This window comes from Brassica napus, chromosome C5 (assembly GCF_020379485.1).
Source record: "Brassica napus cultivar Da-Ae chromosome C5, Da-Ae, whole genome shotgun sequence".
Lineage (NCBI taxonomy): Eukaryota > Viridiplantae > Streptophyta > Magnoliopsida > Brassicales > Brassicaceae > Brassica > Brassica napus.
This window is the reverse complement of record NC_063448.1, coordinates 34,657,347-34,677,473: the sequence shown is the minus strand read 5'-3', so window position 1 is coordinate 34,677,473 and position 20,127 is coordinate 34,657,347. Positions and strand designations below refer to the sequence as shown.

General features: G+C 45.4%; 3 protein-coding genes across 3 annotated transcripts; 2 read left to right on the top strand and 1 right to left on the bottom strand.

The window, feature by feature from the left end:
- The first annotated feature begins 785 nt into the window (after positions 1–785).
- LOC106451822 lies at positions 786–3,341 on the top strand. Its single transcript, XM_013893798.3, has 8 exons — positions 786–1,247; positions 1,337–1,477; positions 1,587–1,814; positions 1,922–2,129; positions 2,240–2,376; positions 2,467–2,547; positions 2,684–2,750; positions 2,837–3,341. The coding sequence occupies exons 1-8, from the start codon at positions 940–942 to the stop codon at positions 3,116–3,118; spliced, it is 1,452 nt and encodes a 483-aa protein (XP_013749252.2). The 5' UTR covers positions 786–939; the 3' UTR covers positions 3,119–3,341.
- Positions 3,342–9,639: 6,298 nt separating this feature from the next.
- LOC125587220 (meiosis-specific protein ASY2-like) lies at positions 9,640–12,455 on the top strand. Its single transcript, XM_048757425.1, has 5 exons — positions 9,640–9,883; positions 9,989–10,090; positions 10,162–10,806; positions 10,915–11,063; positions 11,142–12,455. Exons 1-5 carry the CDS (start codon positions 9,640–9,642, stop codon positions 12,453–12,455), a joined length of 2,454 nt encoding a protein of 817 aa, XP_048613382.1.
- A 1,157-nt stretch (positions 12,456–13,612) lies between these two features.
- LOC125587219 lies at positions 13,613–16,580 on the bottom strand. Its single transcript, XM_048757424.1, has 3 exons — positions 15,192–16,580; positions 14,216–14,958; positions 13,613–14,147 (listed from the first exon to the last, which is right to left on the bottom strand). Exons 1-3 carry the CDS (start codon positions 16,578–16,580, stop codon positions 13,613–13,615), a joined length of 2,667 nt encoding a protein of 888 aa, XP_048613381.1.
- Between the last annotated feature and the right edge of the window lie 3,547 nt (positions 16,581–20,127).

Below are 20,127 nucleotides of genomic sequence, written 5' to 3'. Positions count from 1 at the left end.
TTTGTGCTAAATCCAGATTTAAGTGGTAAGGATCTTATTTTTAGCGCGTTGCTTTGGAAACAATTGCCATGAAAACTACTATGGAAACTGTGTATAGAGTCAGGGATGCAATAATGAAAATTTGGGAAACAGTTTTTTTTTGTTGTAAGTTGATGTTCTTAAAATCGTTGAAAACTGGCAATTCGAATTTTTATTTCATTTGAGAGAATCATTATATTGAGTTCTTTACGGATGGACATCTATATTTCTAAACTGGAAACTGGTCATTGTTGTACTATATACAACAAAGAAACATAAAGTAATTTGGAGTTTCATGGCATGGTCTATATCCAAATATAAAGATCGCATCAAGACAGTTCTTCATATTTTATTTTGTGTGTTGTAATATTTCTCTTAATTTTATTTGCATTTGGTTGTATGTATGTTATCTCATATGTAATGTTACATTAAAATGAATGAAACTAGTTGTTAAAAAAAAAAAGTGCTAGGTATTCATGTTTTCAATAGGATATGGATTGGTTTTCATCTGATCCGGATATGTCAGGGAGAAATTCTTTTTACATATAAATATTCATAGAGGATACTGGGTTAGGTTTCAATTCAATTTTCTCTGATTTTCTCCATTTAAAAAGACCAGGACTAAAACCTTATTACGACCATACTTCCATTGTAACGGTTACCCAGGTAGAGGAATCAAGAGAATAGGAACAAAAACCAACTGACACGTGTCTACCGAGCCTTGACAACTGTATACCCTTGGTGAATGGTGACTCTAAATTTGATTCGCTGTGTTGCTCTCTTCGTCACTCTCTTTACAACTTTTATGGTTGTTCCTTCCCCTTTGTCCTTTTATTTCAAACGCCGGAACCAATTTCCCACCAAAGCCCACCTATCTTTCACTTTGGCGCAATCCGATCAACCCTTACACTTGCCGACGTCATGTCACCCTCTCGCCAGACGTCGAACGGTTCTCGCTGCTCATGCGTCATCGATGGAATCACCGGCGATGATTCCGGTGAATCGTTTGTCCTTACATGCAACCATTGCAACGGGTCCAATTCGATAAAACCCGATCTCTCGTCCTCTTGCTCTCCGTCTGGATCAAAATCGGATGATTCGGAGAAGCTGCGAAGAATCATCGTCGCTTCCATCAAAGCATTCTCCATAGGTACTGGAATCAAAGGTGGATTAGCTATTTTCTCCATCTTTGCTCGTTTGGCTCGACGTAGATCTTCTTCTCAATCGAGGTATTGTGAAGAGAAATAAAAAAACCAGAATTCGAATATCTGATTTTGGAATTTTTTGCTTGATTTGATCTTGGGATATATGGATTTAGGAGAACCGGTGATTTCTCGAATAGTGAAGCTATTGCCATGGGGATTAAGGAAACTCTAAGATACGGTCTATTTTTGGGAACCTTTGCTGGTACTTTTGTCTCTGTAGATGAAGCTATTTCTTCTTTGGCTGGAGACCAAAGGCATTTCCCACTATCTTGATCCCTTTTTTTTTTTGTTGAGTAGCCAAAAGTAGTTCCAACCTCTTCAGATTTAGAAACCTCTTTGATCAGTGTTTTGTCTGAATCCCAGAACTGCAAAATGGAGGGCTCTTTTTGCTGGTTTAGTGGCTGGGCCATCTATGCTTCTCACTGGACCAAACACACAACACACGAGCTTAGCTGTTTACATTTTGATGCGTGCGGCGGTTCTTGCGTCACGGTGCGGCATTAAAAGCAAACGGTTTGGTTCAATTTGCAAGCCGCTTACATGGAAACATGGGGACTTGTTTCTCATGTGTCTCTCATCTTCACAGATTTTGTATGTTATCTTTCTCCCTACAATGATATTAGATGTCTGAATTCTACAGAAATTATGCAGACTAAAGAGATTCATTCTCTTATTAGTTTGTTTTGTGTACGTTTCAGGTCTTCGTACATTTTAAAGCAACATAGTCTTCCTTCATCGTACAAATCTTTCCTTAACAAACAAGGTGGGAAGGATCTTTCTATCATACAGGGCGTTAAAGATATCGCAAGCGCCAAACCATTCACCAATTTAAGGGCAATTGAGAAATATTACAAATCTGTTGGAGTTGATATCAAACTTGATCCTAACATGAAAGTCCCCTGTTCGGTAGGTTTGTATTGTTTTCTTTTAATCTATCAAATGTAAATTGAGAGCAGCATTACATGCTATTAAGCTTGTAGAAAAGTATTACTCAACTCTTATGTTGTTTCTTGTAGATAATTCATGGAAAAGAGTCATGTACTAAGCATGCTCTTACATTTTTCCTTCAAGCTTACAAGAGGGCGTTACCTGTCTATGTCCCTGTCTACTTGATCCCAGCGCTGATAGTCCATCGTCAAGACCTGCTAAAAAAGTAAAAAGTTTTGTTTCGCCTAGAATCCATTGCTTGTTAAACGATTTTGTGTATCACCTCAACAGAGTCTTTCATATTCATATCTCACAGGCAATACTCAATACTCGGTAAGGGTCTTCTTGGCACTGCGAGATCAAGTTTGTTTCTCTCTACTTACTGCACTTCGTCCTGGTTCGAATCTAAATTTTGAAAGCTCTTCATATATCATAACCTAAATACATAGTCAGCCTGTCGGCACTTCATCAATTTTTTTTTTTTTTTTCACTTAATGCGAAACTTATACCGTCTCTATAATTGTCTTAACCAGGGCCTGGACTTGCCTGCTTTTCCGGATATTTGAGACATGCAGCATACCGATCGTGGCCATAGCAACGGTACAAACCAAATCTATTCGCAACAACATACACGTATCACGTATGTATCCTTAAACATTATAACTAAACCGTGAATTTTTTTGCAGTTCCCAACAGGTCTGGCTTTAGCAATTGAAAAGAAAAGCAGAAGGATAGAGATATCACTCTACTGCTTAGCGAGGGCAATAGAGAGCTTCTTCACATGCATGACAGATGCAGGATACATTCGACCGCCCAAGATTCTAAAAAGAGCAGATGTGGTCGTGTTCAGCGTTTCCACAGCCATTATAATGCACTGCTACGCGCAGGAAAGAGAAGTGTTTCGATCAAAATATTTGAACGTCCTAGATTGGGTTTGCGGTGTTCCTCCTCCTCGTGAAAAAACATAGAGACATTTACTTTCCTATTATCGACTTCAGAAGGTAAAACATAAGTTACTTGTGTTTTTTAACTTTTAACGAAAAGTAGAATTTGGTCGTAGAATGTTCATTTAATAGTCTGTAGGAGTTTTCGTTTCGGGTTTTGGGATATCTAATGAAGAGTTTTAAGCGATAGGCCAATTCTTGTTGTTCGTCTCTAATATAATACACCATAATCTTCATCGATCGCTTATTGCAACACCAACGAATCATGTGTAGACACCCCCATGTGTGCCTAACCAATCCATATTTAAATATATCATGTTCGTGTCCCATATGTTTATTGTGTTTAAAGCTTAAGCTTGTTTGTTCATGTCTATCCCAAATATCAACTGTATAACAACTTCCAAAATTTACTACGACACATGCTCCGTCAAGTGCGTTAATACATTCACTAAAAGCGCCAATTATTTGAATTTCTCGTAACCTACATGGATTACGCTGGAATGACTCCATTGTTGGATTTTTAAGTATTCACAAGCAAGACTCCAATGCGTCTAATACTACAGAGAACTTTTGATAGATAGCTTTTGTGAACAACCAAATGGCAACCCAAGATACCTTGTGGTATTATTTGGCGCGCATGGAGAGATATCGCCACCATCTCATCAAAGCTGATATGATTAATATGGAAAAAGAGTTATTTCGATCTTTTCAATTTCAATCGTATTTTTTTGAGACCCAAACAAAGAGTAACTTAAAGGCTAACAATGGCGTTAGCAAAGCTGTTACTGAAAACAACATTGGTTAACCAGACATTAGTTGGGTAAGTCAGCTTTTATGTGACAAATGATATACACATAATTATATATATATGTTTGATATGACATGGATTTTACCTTTAATTTATATATATTTTTAGAGTCTTTTATATGCATTTGAAGTCTTTTTTGAGTCTTTACAGGTTCATGTACTCATTGTACATATTTGGAGCTTTTGGATCATTACGAAACTTTGAAGAAAGTTCAGCTGGAAACATAAAGTCACAATCGACTATTGCAACAAACATTGATCGACGGAAGACATGAAGCGTCGATCGACATCTTGCTATCTGTAAGTTTAATGATGATTTTGAGAAATTATAAGTTTTACCCAGAAGTTTTTAGATATTGCACCGCAAGTCTCTGGCCATCTGTTAGACTATTTATTAGGTTTTTTTATTAGATCTAGACACAGACTTTTGGAGAGAGACTATTAGAGGATGTAGACTTCTTTACACTTGTTGAGAAAGAGCTTAGGATTGGAGAGAGAGATCTGAACATCATACGAGAGAAGATCTTGAACTCCTTTGTTTCTTACTCTACTTTGTTTGTTTTTTTATTTTATTATATTGAAATAGTATTCAGACCATCATAATGTTTTTTATGAATATGTCTGAGTAGTCTTATTGTTAGATTTAAGTTTTTTCAAAGGTTGATCTATATATTGCTGAAATGAATTGCTGTTAAGGAATTAAAATAGTTCTTCATCTAGTTATTCTTACTGCTAAGTCTAGGCTTGATCACCCTAAACTTAGATCTTATAATTTATTGGCGCAAACGGAAGCTTGGTCTGTTACCTGAAACCAAACTAGTATGATCTAATTAACTAGGCGCACACGAAAGTTGGTCTAGGAAATTAGAGAACACGTAACCCATTCACAAAAGCTTGCTAGAAGAAATATCGATCGATACACCTCTCGGTGTATCGATCCGCATTTTGATAGGTGTATAGATCGACACTTTCTAAGGATTAACAAACGGAAGTTGAAATCTTAGATCTAAACATTAGATAACCTAAACAAGCGGAAGTTGATATATTATAACTTAAGTTTGAGTTCGAGAACAATTAATATTCATATTAATTGTTCTCGAACTCAAACTTAAGTTATAATATATCAACTTCCGCTTGTTTAGATTATCTAATGTTTAGATCTAAGATTTCAACTTCCGTTTGTTAATCCTTAGAAAGTGTCGATCTATACACCTTTCAAAATGCAGAGGTGTATCGATCAATATTTCTTCTAGCAAGCTTTTGTGGATGGGTTACGTGTTCTCTAATTTCCTAGACCAACTTTTGTGTGCGCCTAGTTAATTAGATCTAGCTATTTTCCCTCATTTGTTCACAACCTCAATCAACCAACCGAACAACTACCTTGTTCACTAAACTTTCACTTTATTTACTGTTTACAACATTTCCATCTAGCTTTACTTTGAAAACTATAAAATCTATTTTGTAATTCTAGAGTCTCTGTCGATTCGATCCCTAAGTACTACAGTTGAACCTCTTATTTGAGAGAGTAAAGTCACTCCTTAGGTAATTTGAGTGATATCATTGGGAATACTTCCGTTTAGCGGATTATATACGTCCGACGCGGTCACCTGTGAGAACTGGATCTATTTTGTCCTATGTTCCCTCTTTCGCTTGCTTCAATCAAAATCTCGATCAGCTTTTTGTTGGTTTATCTAATTCAAAGGATATGCTCTGACTCTTTTCCTCCGAAATTAGTCTTGAGCCGCTTAATTTTTGTTGGAAAATCGGCAAGGTAAAGCTTTCTTGTTTATAATGGATGAAGTTGAAGATGGATTAATCTCAGTCGTTTAGAAATTGATTCAGTATAGTTTGGTGCATTGCAGCGGTCCTACAAAGGATCGACTTTCAGATGGATTGAACAATCTTTGTGTTATTATCTGGAGAAGTAAGATTCCAAACATTTTGCGTCGGAGAGAGGCGAAAGAGTATTGTAGCGGGTACGTACAAATCAAATAGGGACGAGGTGATGCAGAACAGTTAAAGATATCACCAGAGATTATGGTCAGAAAGCTAAACGCCGGTGAAGCCAAACAAATTCGAGCAGTCTCTGGGTCGGTCATCCGCTTGCTCGTGTAGAAGATAGGCTTTTGTTTGCCTCGATCGAACACCGGCTTTGTCTTGAGGCTTTTGGCCTTCTTTTCTTCAAACTTTCGTCTCAAGTCGGAACTTTTTGGTCGATTGAGCCTTATCCTGAGGTCTTCTGATGTCGAGTTGAGATGATCGCGAAGGTCGAGGACTCGAGGTTTTAGACGGGGTCGGATGCTGTTGCTCTCGACTCGTTTAGCCCTAGACTTGTTGATGACTGCGCGAAGGTCGCTCCCGGACTGGTGCGTGCTCTCGGCTGCATGTGATTTTCTCTTAAGCTTACTTCTTAAATCGCATGTTCCGATTGGATCGCTGCTTTGGCTCTGGAGCCCGGCGGGATGCTCTTGCGAGTTACAGACCTTGGCATCTTCTTCTTTGTCTGACAAAAAACTTGGTCGTGTGAGGATAATTTGGATGCGTCTCCAGTTGCATGGCTGCTCTGTGTCGGCACATGTCTCATCTTCATCTTGTTCATTCTATGCGACCAAAGCACACCATCGAGTTCATCGGCCCAGCATCCATTTTTCAAGTCGAGGCGTTTCTTCAGTCCGTCGATTATTATCTTGTTGGGCGCCTCGGCTTGACCATTACTCTGCGGGTATCTCGGGCTTGATGTGTTGAGGTGGATCCTCCACCTCTCGCAGAATTCTCGAAACTTGTTCGATATGAACTGGGAGCCATTGTCGGTCACTATCTCGTAAGGCAGGCCGTGGCGACAGATGACGTTCTTCCAGACGAACCTTTGGACCTCTTTTTCTGTTATGTTGGCGAAAGCTTCCGCCTCGATCCATTTCGTGAAATAGTCTGTTAAGAATAGGACAAAACGCTTCTGGCGGGAGCTTGGCATAGGCCCAATTATGTCCATTCCCCATCGCATGAAAGGGTACGGAGCCGTCATTGTCCGCAAGAGCTCTGTCGGGCAATGGATAGTCGAAGCGTGTCGCTGACATTGATCACATCGTTGGGCGTATGCTTCGCAGTCCGTGTTCATCGTTGGCTAGTAAAAGCCGAGGCTTTTGACTTTTAATGCGAGTGCTCGTCCTCCAGAATGATTTCCTGCCGCACCTTCGTGCGTTTCAGCCATGACGAGACACGTTTCTTCGCCATGGATGCATTTCAAGAGTACTTTAGTTGCGGTCCATCAGTGGAGCTCTCCATCCAAAACGACGTAGTGAGCACTTCATGTTTTGAGTCGTCTCGCAATTCACTTCTCGGGGGGGTAATTTTCCATCGACAAGGTAGTCGATGAAATCTGTCCTCCAGTCGGAGGTTTCAATTTGTTCTGTCGCGGAGTCGTCTTCCATTGCAACAGCTTCGGATATGGGCGCCACGATGGTCGTTCCTTCGGATGTTAGCTCGATGATCGGTTTGTCGATCTTATGGATCGGGATGGTTCGTTTAACTCGATGTCGTAGTCTGCTGCCTAAGGCGAAGAGGGCGTCGGCGCACACGTTTCCCCCCTCTTGGGACTTTGGTGAGTTTGAAGAACTCAAAGTCCTTAGCGAGTGTTTGGACGACTTTAAGGTAGGCGTCCATTCACTCGTTGCGGGCGTCGTAGTCGCCGCTGAACTGACTAGTGATGAGTTGCGAGTCGCAGTACGCACTGAGCCATTTTGCCTTGACCGCCTTAGCAAGTCGTAATCCTGCGATGAGCGACTCGTACTCTGCTTCGTTGTTCGAAGCGGTGAAACCAAAGCTGAACGACTGCCTGATTAATTCCCCTGTTGGTGACTGCAGTTGGACTCCTACTCCCGATCCTTTGTTTGTCGACTAACCGTCGACGTGGAGAATCCAGTTTTGACTCGGAAGGATTAGGTCCTGCTCTAGCTCTGGCGCGAGTTCGATCAGGAAATCGGCGAGGACCTGCGATTTTGCTACTGTCCAATTTTTGAACACAATATCATGCTCACTAAGCTCGATAGCCCACTTCGATAATCGTCCAGACTGATTGGTGTTCTGAATTATGGTGCGAAGGGGTTGATTCATCAGTACTTCGATCATGGGCGATTGGAAGTAAGGACGTAGCTTCCTCGCTGAAGTAATAACGGCAAGGGCCATTTTCTCGAGTGTAGGGTATCGAGTCTCTGGGTCAGTCATCTGCTTGCTCGTGTAGAAGATATGCTTTTGAACGAGTACTGTTGATAAACCAGTAAAGAAAAGGAGACGAGTTCTCGTCGGTGGGTCGTGACAAAGAAGTTTTATTAGATCAAGGAATCGTTTGATTGTGTTACAAAAGAGGAAATAAACGGTGGAAACAAGCCGGCGAAAGCTAGTTCGCCGGAAGGTACAAGTCGGCGAGAGTAAAGATGTAAAACCCTAGTTTCTAGCCGAAAGTAAGTGTGTAGTAATTTACGGATCCCTTCTTCGTTGCCTCTCTTTCCCCTTTTATGGGTGGTTGCTTTTTAACCTAATTCGTCTTGACCTAATGGGCCTTTTGTCAATTGGACCGAGCTGTCGGGCCGTTGTTTCGAGTCGTCGAGTCGACTGCTTTCAGTCACTCATTCGGTTGGCTAAAAGTAGTCTCGAGTCGAGCCAATCAGTCGCTCACGAGTCGGCGAGCCGAGTCTCTACCACATAGTCATGTGTTAGGACAACTATCATGTGGGCCTTTTGGAGGGTCAGGCCCATACCCAACAGTAAGTCCCCCTAGGTCTGATGGATAGATGTCCTAGACTCGCAATCTCGCTCATCTCTTGCGACTGATTGTCGGAATTTATTGGTTTGGATGAACCGGCGGTTTTCATTGGTTTCGGACATGTGCACTGATTTTGGCCTAAACCGGCTCCGGTTTGCCTCGAGAAGTCGAATCGTCGCGAGACGATGTGAAATCCACGCGCCTAAATGGGCGCATCTAGACCTAATGATGAAGGCTCGGGGGATGCGGCGCTTCCTTCTTATAAATACCCCTCTCTTCTTTCATTTTCTCCATTCTTCATCCGACTCAGGTATTCTCTCTCTCTTTCTCTCTGCTTCTTTCTCTAGCTTTTTAGTCATAGATTTCTGGAATTCTCCATGTCGTCGGGCGGTAGATTGTCTAGAGAACAAAAAGGGAAGGCGGTAGCGACCGAGTCAAGTCCTGCACAAGTCATCGACACGGATCCTCTCTCCGAGTTTGAGACGATTCATCGCGAGGCTATGATGGATACGGCGAACATCGACACGCCTCAGCGGATCCTAGTAGCCAAGTCTGCGAGGCAGCTTCGTGAATAAAGGTCGATAGTTGCATCGACTGCTCGAGATTGTGCGAGGGACAGTCAAGGTGGAGCGAGTGAAGGGGAAACCGTTCTTCCCGACTTCGTGCCTACCTGCTACCATCCCGAAGGGATTTTCGAGGGGTAGACTTGGGATAACGTTGAAAAGACTCGCTCGACTCCTAGCAGTGTGAAGATCTTACTCAGGGAATGTCGCGGCGTTGGAGTGACATTTCTCATCCCTACGGAGGCCCAAAGGCCTTGGTCCCCGCCGGTGGGATTCCAATGCGTATACGAGTCCTATTTTCAGAACGAGACCAAACTTTGGTTTCTGATCCCTCGGCTCATTACGTCCTATGCGAGACGTCGTGATGCTGCAATCAGTCAATTTTTAATGGTTCACTCCGTCTCTCGGTCGCACTGATGGTGATGGCAGCGGAGATCGACGTGTCGATGAGCGTTCGAGCCTTTGAAGAATTGACATATCTTAAGTCGATGGGGGATGGACTATTTTCGATTCAGATGAGGCCGAACTACAACGTGATCGTCGGTTATCCCAACAGGACGAATCATTGGCAGCGTTTCTACTTCTTCGTCAAGTCAGACGAATTTGCTTTCGAGGACCCGCCCGGCGATGTCTTTCGTTTTTTATGGAACCCCGATCTTGGTAGAATACCGCTGATAGCTTTGACATTGCGATTATTTCTGTAATCTTATCAACTCTCTCTTTTTGATGCACTCGATCACCCGTACACAACCGTTTACCCTGAAGAGTTTATAGCAAACGCTCGCGTTGTCGCGTCGCTTGCTCAAGAGAGTTGGGAGAACATTACTGTCGAGAGGATTCGACGAGCCGTCTATAGGATCTCGAAGAGTGAGTGTTTCATGTTTTGTCTGTATTGCTTCTCACTCTTCTCGTGTCCTGACTTGTCGACATTTTTGCAGGGGATTGGTTGTCCGATCTGCTACCGTTGGTGACTGGCAAGAAACACAGATTCTTGATCTTTACCAGAGCGGAGCAGAAGAAGATAAACGAGGCCAGGAAGATGACAACCTTGCCAGATCTAAGTGCGTTTTTAGGAAGCCGTTTGGGCGGTCCGTCGAGTAACGAACCGATTTTAGTTTCTAGTGAGGCGACTCGAGAAGAAACTTTGACTGCGAGCCCTCAGTCGGCGGTGGTCCCCGATCCGGTGGTTTCCGAGCTCTCGGAGGGGAGCCTCGCTCCAGAAGTAGTCGAACCGGAGAAAACTAAGAAGAAAGGAAAGAAGCGGGCAGCTTCTGGTATTTCCGTTTCGTCGGTCGAAGGGACTTCGGCAGAGGCGCAATCCAACGAGCCTTCCAAGAAAAAGACGAAGGAAAAGAAGAGGAAGAAGTTTGTCGAAGAGCAGACCGAGCCCGATGAGGTTGCGGAAGGTCGAGAGATCGTGGTCCATGATGGTTCTGGTCGCGGTGCTGCTGCACGTGCTGAAGGCGGATCGAATGATTCGCCGGGTGCTCCTCTAGAGAGGAAGAAGAGAAAGAAACAGTCTGTCGACCATGATGTGCCGGTTTCGACTGAGCGAGATGACTATCATGCGTCAGAGGAGAGAGGTGAGGCGGGAGTTAGTCGTCCTACTCCTCCGCGGGTTGCTGCGCTGGCGATCGGGAGAAGTGGTTGGGCTTTGTGGTAATCTGGGATCAAGTTTCTCGATCATGTAGAGTTTAAATATGACGGGGACATTCCTCTCTCGTACGCGTCAGCTGAATGCGCTGAACTTATCCGCCAGATGCGGGGCGGGCCGAGGGACATGCCACCGGTGAGCGATCTGTTCTTCAAAGACGCTTATGTCAACGCGGATCGAACCAAAGTTCTGTTATAAAGACTCCTTTTTCTTCAACTCCTTTGCCCTTTCCTCTTTTATTGATTGTTGTTCTTGTTTGTGTAGAGTGACGGGAGCATGAACTTTGCCATCGAGAAATACGACACGGCGTTGAAGGACACACTGGCCCAGCTGGGTAAGGCCGAGAAGCTGGCGCAGGTGAGGGGCGAGGCCCTTACTCGTAAATCGAGTGAGTTCAAGAAGACCATCGATCTGGCTGTCGTAGAGCGCGATCAACTGCTCGCGGGAAAGAAAGCCCATAAGGAGAGGTTTCTGGAGAGGTTTGGGGAGTTGAAGGACAAGTTTAGATCGTCTCATGAAAGAGTTAAGGAACTCGAACGAGAGAAGGCGGTCTTGGAGGCGGAGAAAGCTACTCTAGAGGAAGAGAAGAAAGATGCGTCCCTTAGACACATGAGGGAGATCAACCGGTTGAAAGAGTCTCGAAGTTTTGAGGTTACCCATGAACGGGTAAGAATTCATACAGAAATGATCGCAAAGAGCAATCGTCGATTCAACAATATTCGTAACCGGGAGGTCAGTCATAAGGATTTCGATCATGCCCGTCTCTTATACAGTCAAGCCTTTGGTACGAAGAAATGCCTTGAAGCTTTAAAGGCAAATGGACGTGATATCCCGCAAGGCGTTATCGATGTGTTCTCTGAACAGGAAAAGCATTTTGAACTCGAGGCCAAGCAACTCGACGTTGGTGAGATCCCTAAGACTGGTTTATCTTTCTCTCCACTTTTACTCGACTCACCGTTCATGAACAAACATGTCTTGGCGGGGCTCTATCCTTACGGGTCAAACGCCGGCCTTGTCGATCCCGGGACTGCGGTCATTCTTCGGACTCCGAGCAGTTCTCATGGCGAACAGTCGAGCGATCGTCTTGATGATCCCACTCCCTTCGTCGAACTCAACGCTGCGCCTGCTGCAAACGAGCATGGTGCCTCCAAAGAAACCTCTGACAATGCTCCGCAGTTAGGTGGCAAGGTCGTAACCTCGCTGGGAGGTACACAAGTTGGTGAAGGGGTCTTGGAGATTTCAGACTCTTCTTCGGAGGATCGGAGTGAGAGAGATCCAGTTGAGAAGATGATGGGTCCGGAGTTGGATGACGTGGAGAAGAGTCCGGGTGCAAGGTCAGAACCTGTCGAGACTGTAGAAGCCACGCCCGTCGATGAACAGACGGAAGGGATCAGCGTAGATCCCCCGAATTCTTCCGCCGACGTCCCTGACGGATCAGTTCCCCCAGTTATTAAGGCTTCTGAAGATTATCCCCAAATGTTGTTGTTGTTTCTCTTAGTCTTTTTGCTCTCTTTTGGCCCTGCGAGGCTTTTGGTGTTGCAACCCTTTTCATTAAAACTCTATTTTGAATTTCGCTAAATTTCAGTAAGTCATTTCGTTGTTTTCTGACTTAGAATTTTAAACGAAATTTCCAGTAAGTCGTAAGGCAAAGTTTTCGGACTCAGAATTGCGATGGACTTTTCAGTGAGTCGCTAAACGTTGCTTCAGACTTAGAAATTTTAACGATTTTTCGGTTAAGCTGTTTCGTTAGTCTCGAAGTAAATCTGATAATCGATCGGTCGTTCGACGGTTTATCGAGACTGAATGCTCAGTACTGACAGTTCGATTCGTCGTAGCGTTCGAGCTCTGACTGCGAAGAAAATCGTCTTATTTTCGAGCGACAACGGTTTTTGATCGGTCTTAGAGTAGTCTTAAAGTATTCGGTCGGCCAAACCTTACTTAAAGAATTTTAAGATGATTGAAAGTTATCATCTCAATCGTATCGGTTGGGGCCGTGATACAACCGAAAGTCCCCTGAACACGAGTCTGATCAGGACGTGCTCGTTCGTGGGGTGGGAGTGGTAGTACGGTCGTTCGAGAGACAAGGTCATGCTCGTGCGTAAGCATCGCGGAAGCAAGTCGTGCTTCTTCTCGTCGAGAGAGTTTGTTTTTGTTTTTTGGTTATAGCTGGACCGGTTAAGGCTGCCTACGTACCTCTCGGAGAGGATCAAGCCACTCGTAGTTCTTTTTCTCCTAGTGAAAGTGGCAGTGGATGCACATTCACTCTTTTTTTTTTTTTTTTGGCGAGTGAAAGTGACGGTACGTCATTCACTCGGTAATGTTTAGATTTGATCGAGTAAAAGTGACTGATTTGTCATTTACTCGATGGCTCGATATTTCTTTTAGGAGTAATATCGTCGGAGATGCATGGAGTTCCATGCTCTGGTAACAGGTTCACCGGTGGATGTTTTGAGTCGGTAAAGTCCTGGTTTGACGACTTGAGCGATTTTGTATGGGCCTTCCCAGTTATTCCCGAGCTTGCCGGCATTCAACTCCTTGGTGATTTCTAACACTTTGCGTAGGACGATGTCGCCTAGCTCGAGAGGTCGAGATCTGACTTTCTTATTGTAGTAGTTCTCGATCTGATGTTGATAATTCTGGATGCGGAGTAGTGCTTGGCCGCGTCGTTCTTCAATAGTGTCCAAGGCCTCGAGTAACATGTCGCTGTTAAGCTCGACGTTCTGTGGCATTTTTGATCATCGTAGGCTGGTTACATTCACCTCTGCGGGAGCCATAGCCTCGACTCCATGGGCCATCGAGAAAGGAGTTGACTTAGTCGCTCCTCGAGGAGTCGTTCTATGCGACCAAAGGACGCCGTCGAGTTCATCGGCCCAACATCCCTTTTTCAAGTCGAGGCGTTTCTTCAGTCCGTCGATTATTATCTTGTTAGACGCCTCGGCTTGACAATTACTTTGCGGGTATCTCGGGCTTGATGTGTTGAGGCGGATTCTCCACCTCTCACAGAATTTTTGAAACTTGTTCGATATGAACTGCGAGCCATTGTCGGTCACTATCTCGTAAGGCAGGCCGTGGCGACATATGATGTTCTTCCAGACGAACCCTTGGACCTCTTTTTCTGTTATGTTGGCGAAAGCTTCCGCCTCAATCCATTTCTTGAAATAGTCGGTTAAGACTAGGACGAAACCCTTATGGCGGGAGCTTGCGTAGACCCGATTATGTCCATTCCCCATCGCATGAAAGGGTACGGAGCCGTCATTGTCCGCAAGAGCTCTGTCAGGCAATGGATAGTCGAAGCGTGTCGCTGACATTGATCGCATCGTTGGGCGTATGCTTCACACTCCGTGTTCATCGTTGGCCAGTAAAAGCCGAGGCTTTTGACTTTTAATGCGAGTGCTCGTCCTCCAGAACGATTTCCTGCGGCGCATTCGTGCGTTTCAGCCATGACGAGACGTGTTTCTTCGCCATGGATGCATTTCAAGAGTACTTTAGTTGCGGTCCATCGGTGGAGCTCTCCATCCAAGACGACGTTGTGAGCACTTCGTGTTTTGAGTCGTCTCGCGATCCACTTCTCGGGGGGTAAATCGACAAGGTAGTCGATGAAATCTGTCCTCCAATCGGGGGTATCGATTTGTTCTGTCGCGGAGTCGTCTTCCATTGGAACAGCTTCGGATATGGCCGCCACGATGGTCATTCCTTCGGATGTTAGCTCGATGCTCGGTTTGTCGATCTTATGGATCGGGATGGTTCGTTTAACTTGATGTCGTCGTCTGTTGCCTAAGGCGAAGAGGGCGTCGGCGCACACGTTTTCCCCTCTAGGAACTTTGGTAAGTTCGAAGAACTCAAAGTCCTTAGCGAGTGTTTGGACAACTTTAAGGTAGGCGTCCATTCGCTTGTTGCGGGCGTCGTAGTCGCCGCTGAACTGACTAGTGATGAGTTGCGAGTCGCAGTATGTACTGAGCCGTTTTGCCTTGACCGCCTTAGCAGGTCGTAATCCTGCAATGAGCGACTCGTACTCTCCTTCGTTGTGCGAAGCGGTGAAACCAAAGCTTAACGACTGCCTGATTAATTCGCCTGTTGGTGACTGCAGTTGGACTCTTGCTCCCGATCATTTGTTTGTCAACGAACCGTCGACATGGAGAATCCTGTTTTGACTCGGAAGGATTAGGTCCTGCTCTAGCTCTGGCGCAAGTTCGATCAGGAAATCGGCGAGGACCGGCGATTTTGCTACGTCCGATTTTTTAACACAATGTCGTGCTCACTAAGCTTGATAGTCCACTTCGATAATCATCCAGTCTGATTGGTGTTCTGCATTACGGTGCGAAGGGGTTGAATCGTCAGTACTTCGATCGTGTGCGATTGGAAGTAAGGACGTAGTTTCCTCGCTGAAGTAATAACGACAAGGGCCATTTTCTCGAGTGTAGGGTATCGAGTCTCTTGGTCGGTCATCCGCTTGCTCGTGCAGACGATAGGCTTTTGTTCGCCTCGATATTCTCGGATGAGGGCGCTGCTCACTGCTGTAGAAGAGGCCGTGATATAGAGAGAGAGAGAGAGAGTGTCACCGGCTTCGGGTTTGGACACCACGAGAGGAGTCATAAGATACTGCTTGAGCTGCCCAAATGCTTCTTCGCACTTCTCATCCCAGACAAAACGTTTGTTACCGCGTAGTAACTCGTAGAATGGAAGGCACTTGTCAGTAGATCGAGAGATGAAACGGTTAAGCGCCGCGATTTTTCCGGTCAGTCGCCGGACCTCTCGCCTGTTCTTTGGGCTGGGGAGGTCAAGTATCGCAGTGATCTGGGTATGATTTGCCCCGATTCCTCGCTGGGTGACAATGTAACCCAAGAACTCGCCCGAGGTGACGCGGAAGGTACATTTTGCTGGGTTGAGTTTCATCCCGTACTCGTTCAGCATCTTGAAGCACTCCCTCAGGTGATTGAGATGGTCCGCCGCACGAAGTGACTTAACCAGCATGCCGTCAATGTAGACTTCCATCGTGTTTCCAAGTTTGTTGGCAAACATTCGATTGATGACTCGTTGATAAGTCACTCCTGCGTTCTTGAGGCCGAACGGTATTACTTTGTAGCAGTATGTCCCCCGGCCCGTGATGAATGCTGTCTTTTCTCGATCATCCGGGTGCATCATGATCTGGTTATATCCTGAGAAGGCGTTCATGAAGGTTAGTAGTTCGTTTCCAGCAGTCGTTTCGACTAGTTGATCGATATGCAGAAGCGGGTAACTGTCTTTCGGGCAGGCGTTGTTTAGATTGGTTAAGTCGACGCAGACGCGCCATTTTCCGTTATTTTTCTTAACTGCAACTGGGTTGGCTAACCATTCCGGGTATCGAACCTCCGCGATAGAGCCGGCTGCGAGCAGTCGCTCGACTTCCTCGTTGACGGCTTTGCTTCGCTCAGGACCAAGTTTACATCGTTTTTGCCGGATGGGCTTGATAGTCGGATCTACATTCAACTTGTGGGACGTGATGGTGGGGTTGATACCATTCATATCTGAGGTGGTCCATGCAAACGTGGACATGTTCTTCTTCAGAAAGTCGATGATCGCGCGTTGAATTTCGTCGGAGAGGAATGCAACGACTCGGATTACCTTTCTTTGGTCGGCCTCGTCAATTGAGATCTCCAGGATCTCGTCCTTCTGAGGCTGGATCTGCTTCGAGATCGCGTTGATGCGAGGAGTTGACTGCTGCATTTTTACGGTAGCAATCAATAAGTCGCGTGCGGCCTGCTTGTCTCCTCGAAGGGTTTGTATTTGGCCATCGGGTCCTGGGAACTTTACGCACTGATGGTACATAGATGATATCGCTTTCATGGAATGCAACCAGGGGGTTCCGAGGATCGTGTTATATGGTGCCAACGTGTGAATCACGGAGAATTTGACAGTGTGCGTCACTCAGCATGCGGAGACTGGTAATTTGATCGTGCCAATCATCGTCTTGGAAGCTCCGGTGAATCCTGTGAGGGATCTGGACGATGGTTTCATGTCACGCAGGTCAACTCCCATTTTTTCGAGTGTATCTCGGAAGATCAGATCGACTGAGCTTCCTGTGTCTATCAGCAGTTTTGCAAGGTCGTTATGAGGTAGGTTGACACCGGCGGCGTCGTCAGGCGAGAAAGTGATCTGATGATCATTCTCGGGCTTCGACGGTCATTTCTTTAAGGTTACGGCTTGTCGCCGATAGTCTTTAACTGAGCGCACCGAGTCACCGCAAGGGGGCGAGCCTCCAATGATTACATTTAGGAATGTAGCGCGTTCTGCACGTTTGTTCCGCAGCTGGATCCTCAGGTCGTCGGACAGGTCTTCGATAATTGGCTCGGCTTTGTCACCAGCTTTGGCCTTCGTTTCTTCCAACATTCGTCTCAAGTCGGAACTTTTTGGTCGATTGAGCCTTATCCTGAGGTCTTCTGATCTCAAGTTGAGACGATCGCGAAGGTCGAGGACTCGAGGTTTTAAACGGGGTCAGATGCTGTTGCTCTCGACTCGTTTAGCCCTAGACTTGTTGATGACTGCGCGTGCGTGCTCTCGGCTGCATGTGATTTTCTCTTAAGCTTACTTCCTAAATCGCATGTTCCGATTGGATCGCTGCTTTCGCTCTGGAGCCCGGCGACATGCTCTTGCAAGTTACAGACTTTGGCATCTTCTTCTTCGTCTGACAAAGAACTTGGTCGTGCGAGGATAACTTGGACGCGTCTCCGATTGCGAGGCTGCTTTGTGTCGGCACATGCCTCATCTTCATCTTGTTCGTTCGGTTTGTCATCCTCAGCGCGTTTGGGTCGAGCACTGGCCTTGTCTTGAGGCTTTTGGGCCTTCCTTTCTTTGTTTTTGCTCCAGTTCTTGGCGTTGTTCGGCCTTGGCTTGGGTAACTCGACGTTCGACGTCCCTTTTTCGTAGGATGTAAAGAGAGCGTCGACTAGATGCTTGCAGTCCCTCGTATCGTGTGCCTTGGACTTATGGTAGCTGCACCACTGATTTAGGTCGGGGGAGCTAGGACTCGAACTTGAAGGCGCTGGAGTAGTTTGCGGCTGTTCGTCGGTCGCTCTATCCCAAACGTTCCATCCTTTTTCGCGCACGACAACTTTGGACCCCAAGAGCTCGTTTTCCTCGACGACATAAACGTAATTTTTCTTTTGTCGTGGTTTATTGTTGAGGGCATGCTGTCGAGGTTCCTGACGTGCCTCGGCGGCCTTCAGGGCTGCCGATTTGGTTGTCACGTTCATTTTTTGAATATCGCTGCTGTGTCCTCCTCCATCCGGATGAAGTTGTTTGACCTGGCGATAGCGTCCTGGAGCAACTTGGTGGGGTTTCGATAAAGATCTTCGCAAAAAAGGATTTGAAGAAGAGAGTATTCATCAGAGCGTCGACGGCGATGCTGTCCGGGATATGTACCTTCGAGACGACAACTTTGACTTCTCCATGTAGTCGCGGAGGCTCTGATTTTCGCCCTGAGACAAATTTCAGAGGTCGGATAAGGTTGCTCCATGCCTTGTAAACATGATGTACTGCTTGAGAAAGGCGGCTGAGAGGTCCTGGAAGGTGTTGATAGAGTCTGCCTCTAACCCAGTGAACCAACCGAGTGCTGGTTCTTGGAGACTTTCGACGAAGAGTCGACAATACCCAGCGTATCTCTCCTCATCGGAAAAGTTAGTCCGACCCATGGCGATGTTGAAGGCGGTGATATGCTCTGTGGGGTTGGCTTTTCCGTTAAAAGACGGAAGACAGATTTTCTCTGTCGGTCGGTGGTGATTCGCCGGGAAAATGGGGTCCTTAGGGTTTCGGCGAGAACGCGTTCCATTAACGGCGCCGAAGTGGGTCCTTGGAGGATCTTGTCCTTCATATCCAGGACCGACTGCTTAAGCTCTGCAAGTTTCTGGATAGTTGTGAGATCTGGACCGCCAGGTGTTTACATTTGGATGATGTTTGTATTTGCCATGGTCTCGACGCCGGCTGTTCGATAGGTGTCGAACAGCTGTTTTCAAACCGTTGTGGCTGTATCTGCCGAGTTTTCGGCTAAGGGAGCTAAGATTGCGGCGATAGTGGCGAGTTGCTCGTTCGTCGCTTTCTGAATGGCGTCTTGCTGAGCCATTATTTCTAGTATAATGTCTTTGAAAGCTGCTGCTGTCGGAGCAGCGTCTGTCGAAGGTGACTCGTCGCCGGACGGCGAATCTGAGTGAGCCATGATCTTGCTGATGCTACTTTGTCGGCCCTACGGTGGGCGCCAACTGTTTGAACTGAGTATTATCGATAAACCAGTAAAGAAAAGGAGACGAGTTCTCGTCGGTGGGTCGTGACAAAGACGTTTTATTGGATCAATGAATCGTTTGATTGTGTTACAAAAGAGGAAAGAAACGGTGGAAACAAGCCGACGAAAGCTAGTTCGCTGGAAGGTACAAGTCGGCGAGAGTAAAGAAGTAAAACCCTTATTTAATTATTCCATCATAAGAAACTTAACTGTTCCAACCCCCTCTATTGATCACCTTATATAAACATAATCCGATTCTCTTAATCCAAACCCATTTCAAAACATTGCTTTTCGATTCCTAATTTTCATGTACTTTTTGCAGGAAGAGATTGTAATGGCAGTCACTGAGTATCCAAACGCTGGATGAAAAGTTGCTTTCAGTAATAGCTTTGCTAACGCCACTACGAGTTCATTATTACCACCATCACCTTAACAGGCAAATTTCATAGCCAGATTCAGGGATGTAAAAGATTAGTGGAGTCCGGAGACGGATGAGAGAGTATCGGTTGTATTGGTGGTGGATGAAGCAATAGAACCGTCAAGGAGATGGAGGTTTTGAAGCGATCGTTGGCGGAGCTGTTGTACTGCACATATGAGGGTTTGAGCGCATCAGACAATACGAGAGCTGAAATCAAAGATCAAATCGCGCAACTTAAGTCGAATCTACCAGGCTTCGACCGAAGCTTTCTTCCTCTCAATAAAAAATACATTCTCGCTTAAGGTTTCCGCTCGAAACTCTATCATGTGTTTTGCTGATTTATGTCTGATTGTGAATTTGTCTTTTTGAAATGAAGCTTGTGGCTCTTTTAGACTTTTGGTTTTGAGTCTATTTTGCAGGTACACATCATTCGTGAAATTAATTAATCGCTTTAGTAAAAGTTGATGAGATCTCACCATTAATCCATCCATTGACAAATATTCTGCAATCAACGCTTTAAAATGATTTCAGAAAAACATTTGGATTCATACCACTACTAGAAAACATGTATTTACCGACCG

Bases quoted from the DNA above. Each gene is read 5' to 3' on its own strand.
- LOC125587220 (XM_048757425.1), top strand. From the start codon at position 9,640: ATGGTGATGGCAGCGGAGATCGACGTGTCGATGAGCGTTCGAGCCTTT. The intron at 9,884-9,988 runs GTAGAATACCGC...TTTACCCTGAAG, and splicing joins TTTATGGAACCCCGATCTTG to AGTTTATAGCAAACGCTCGC. The intron at 11,064-11,141 runs GTTCTGTTATAA...TTGTTTGTGTAG, and splicing joins TCAACGCGGATCGAACCAAA to AGTGACGGGAGCATGAACTT.
- LOC125587219 (XM_048757424.1), bottom strand. From the start codon at position 16,580: ATGCAGCAGTCAACTCCTCGCATCAACGCGATCTCGAAGCAGATCCAG. The intron at 14,959-15,191 runs GTAATGCAGAAC...GTCCAACTGCAG, and splicing joins CGATTCAACCCCTTCGCACC to TCACCAACAGGCGAATTAAT. The intron at 14,148-14,215 runs GTGTGAAGCATA...ATTGCCTGACAG, and splicing joins TGGCCAACGATGAACACGGA to AGCTCTTGCGGACAATGACG.
- LOC106451822 (XM_013893798.3), top strand. From the start codon at position 940: ATGTCACCCTCTCGCCAGACGTCGAACGGTTCTCGCTGCTCATGCGTC. The intron at 1,248-1,336 runs GTATTGTGAAGA...ATATGGATTTAG, and splicing joins AGATCTTCTTCTCAATCGAG to GAGAACCGGTGATTTCTCGA. The intron at 1,815-1,921 runs GTATGTTATCTT...TGTACGTTTCAG, and splicing joins CTCTCATCTTCACAGATTTT to GTCTTCGTACATTTTAAAGC.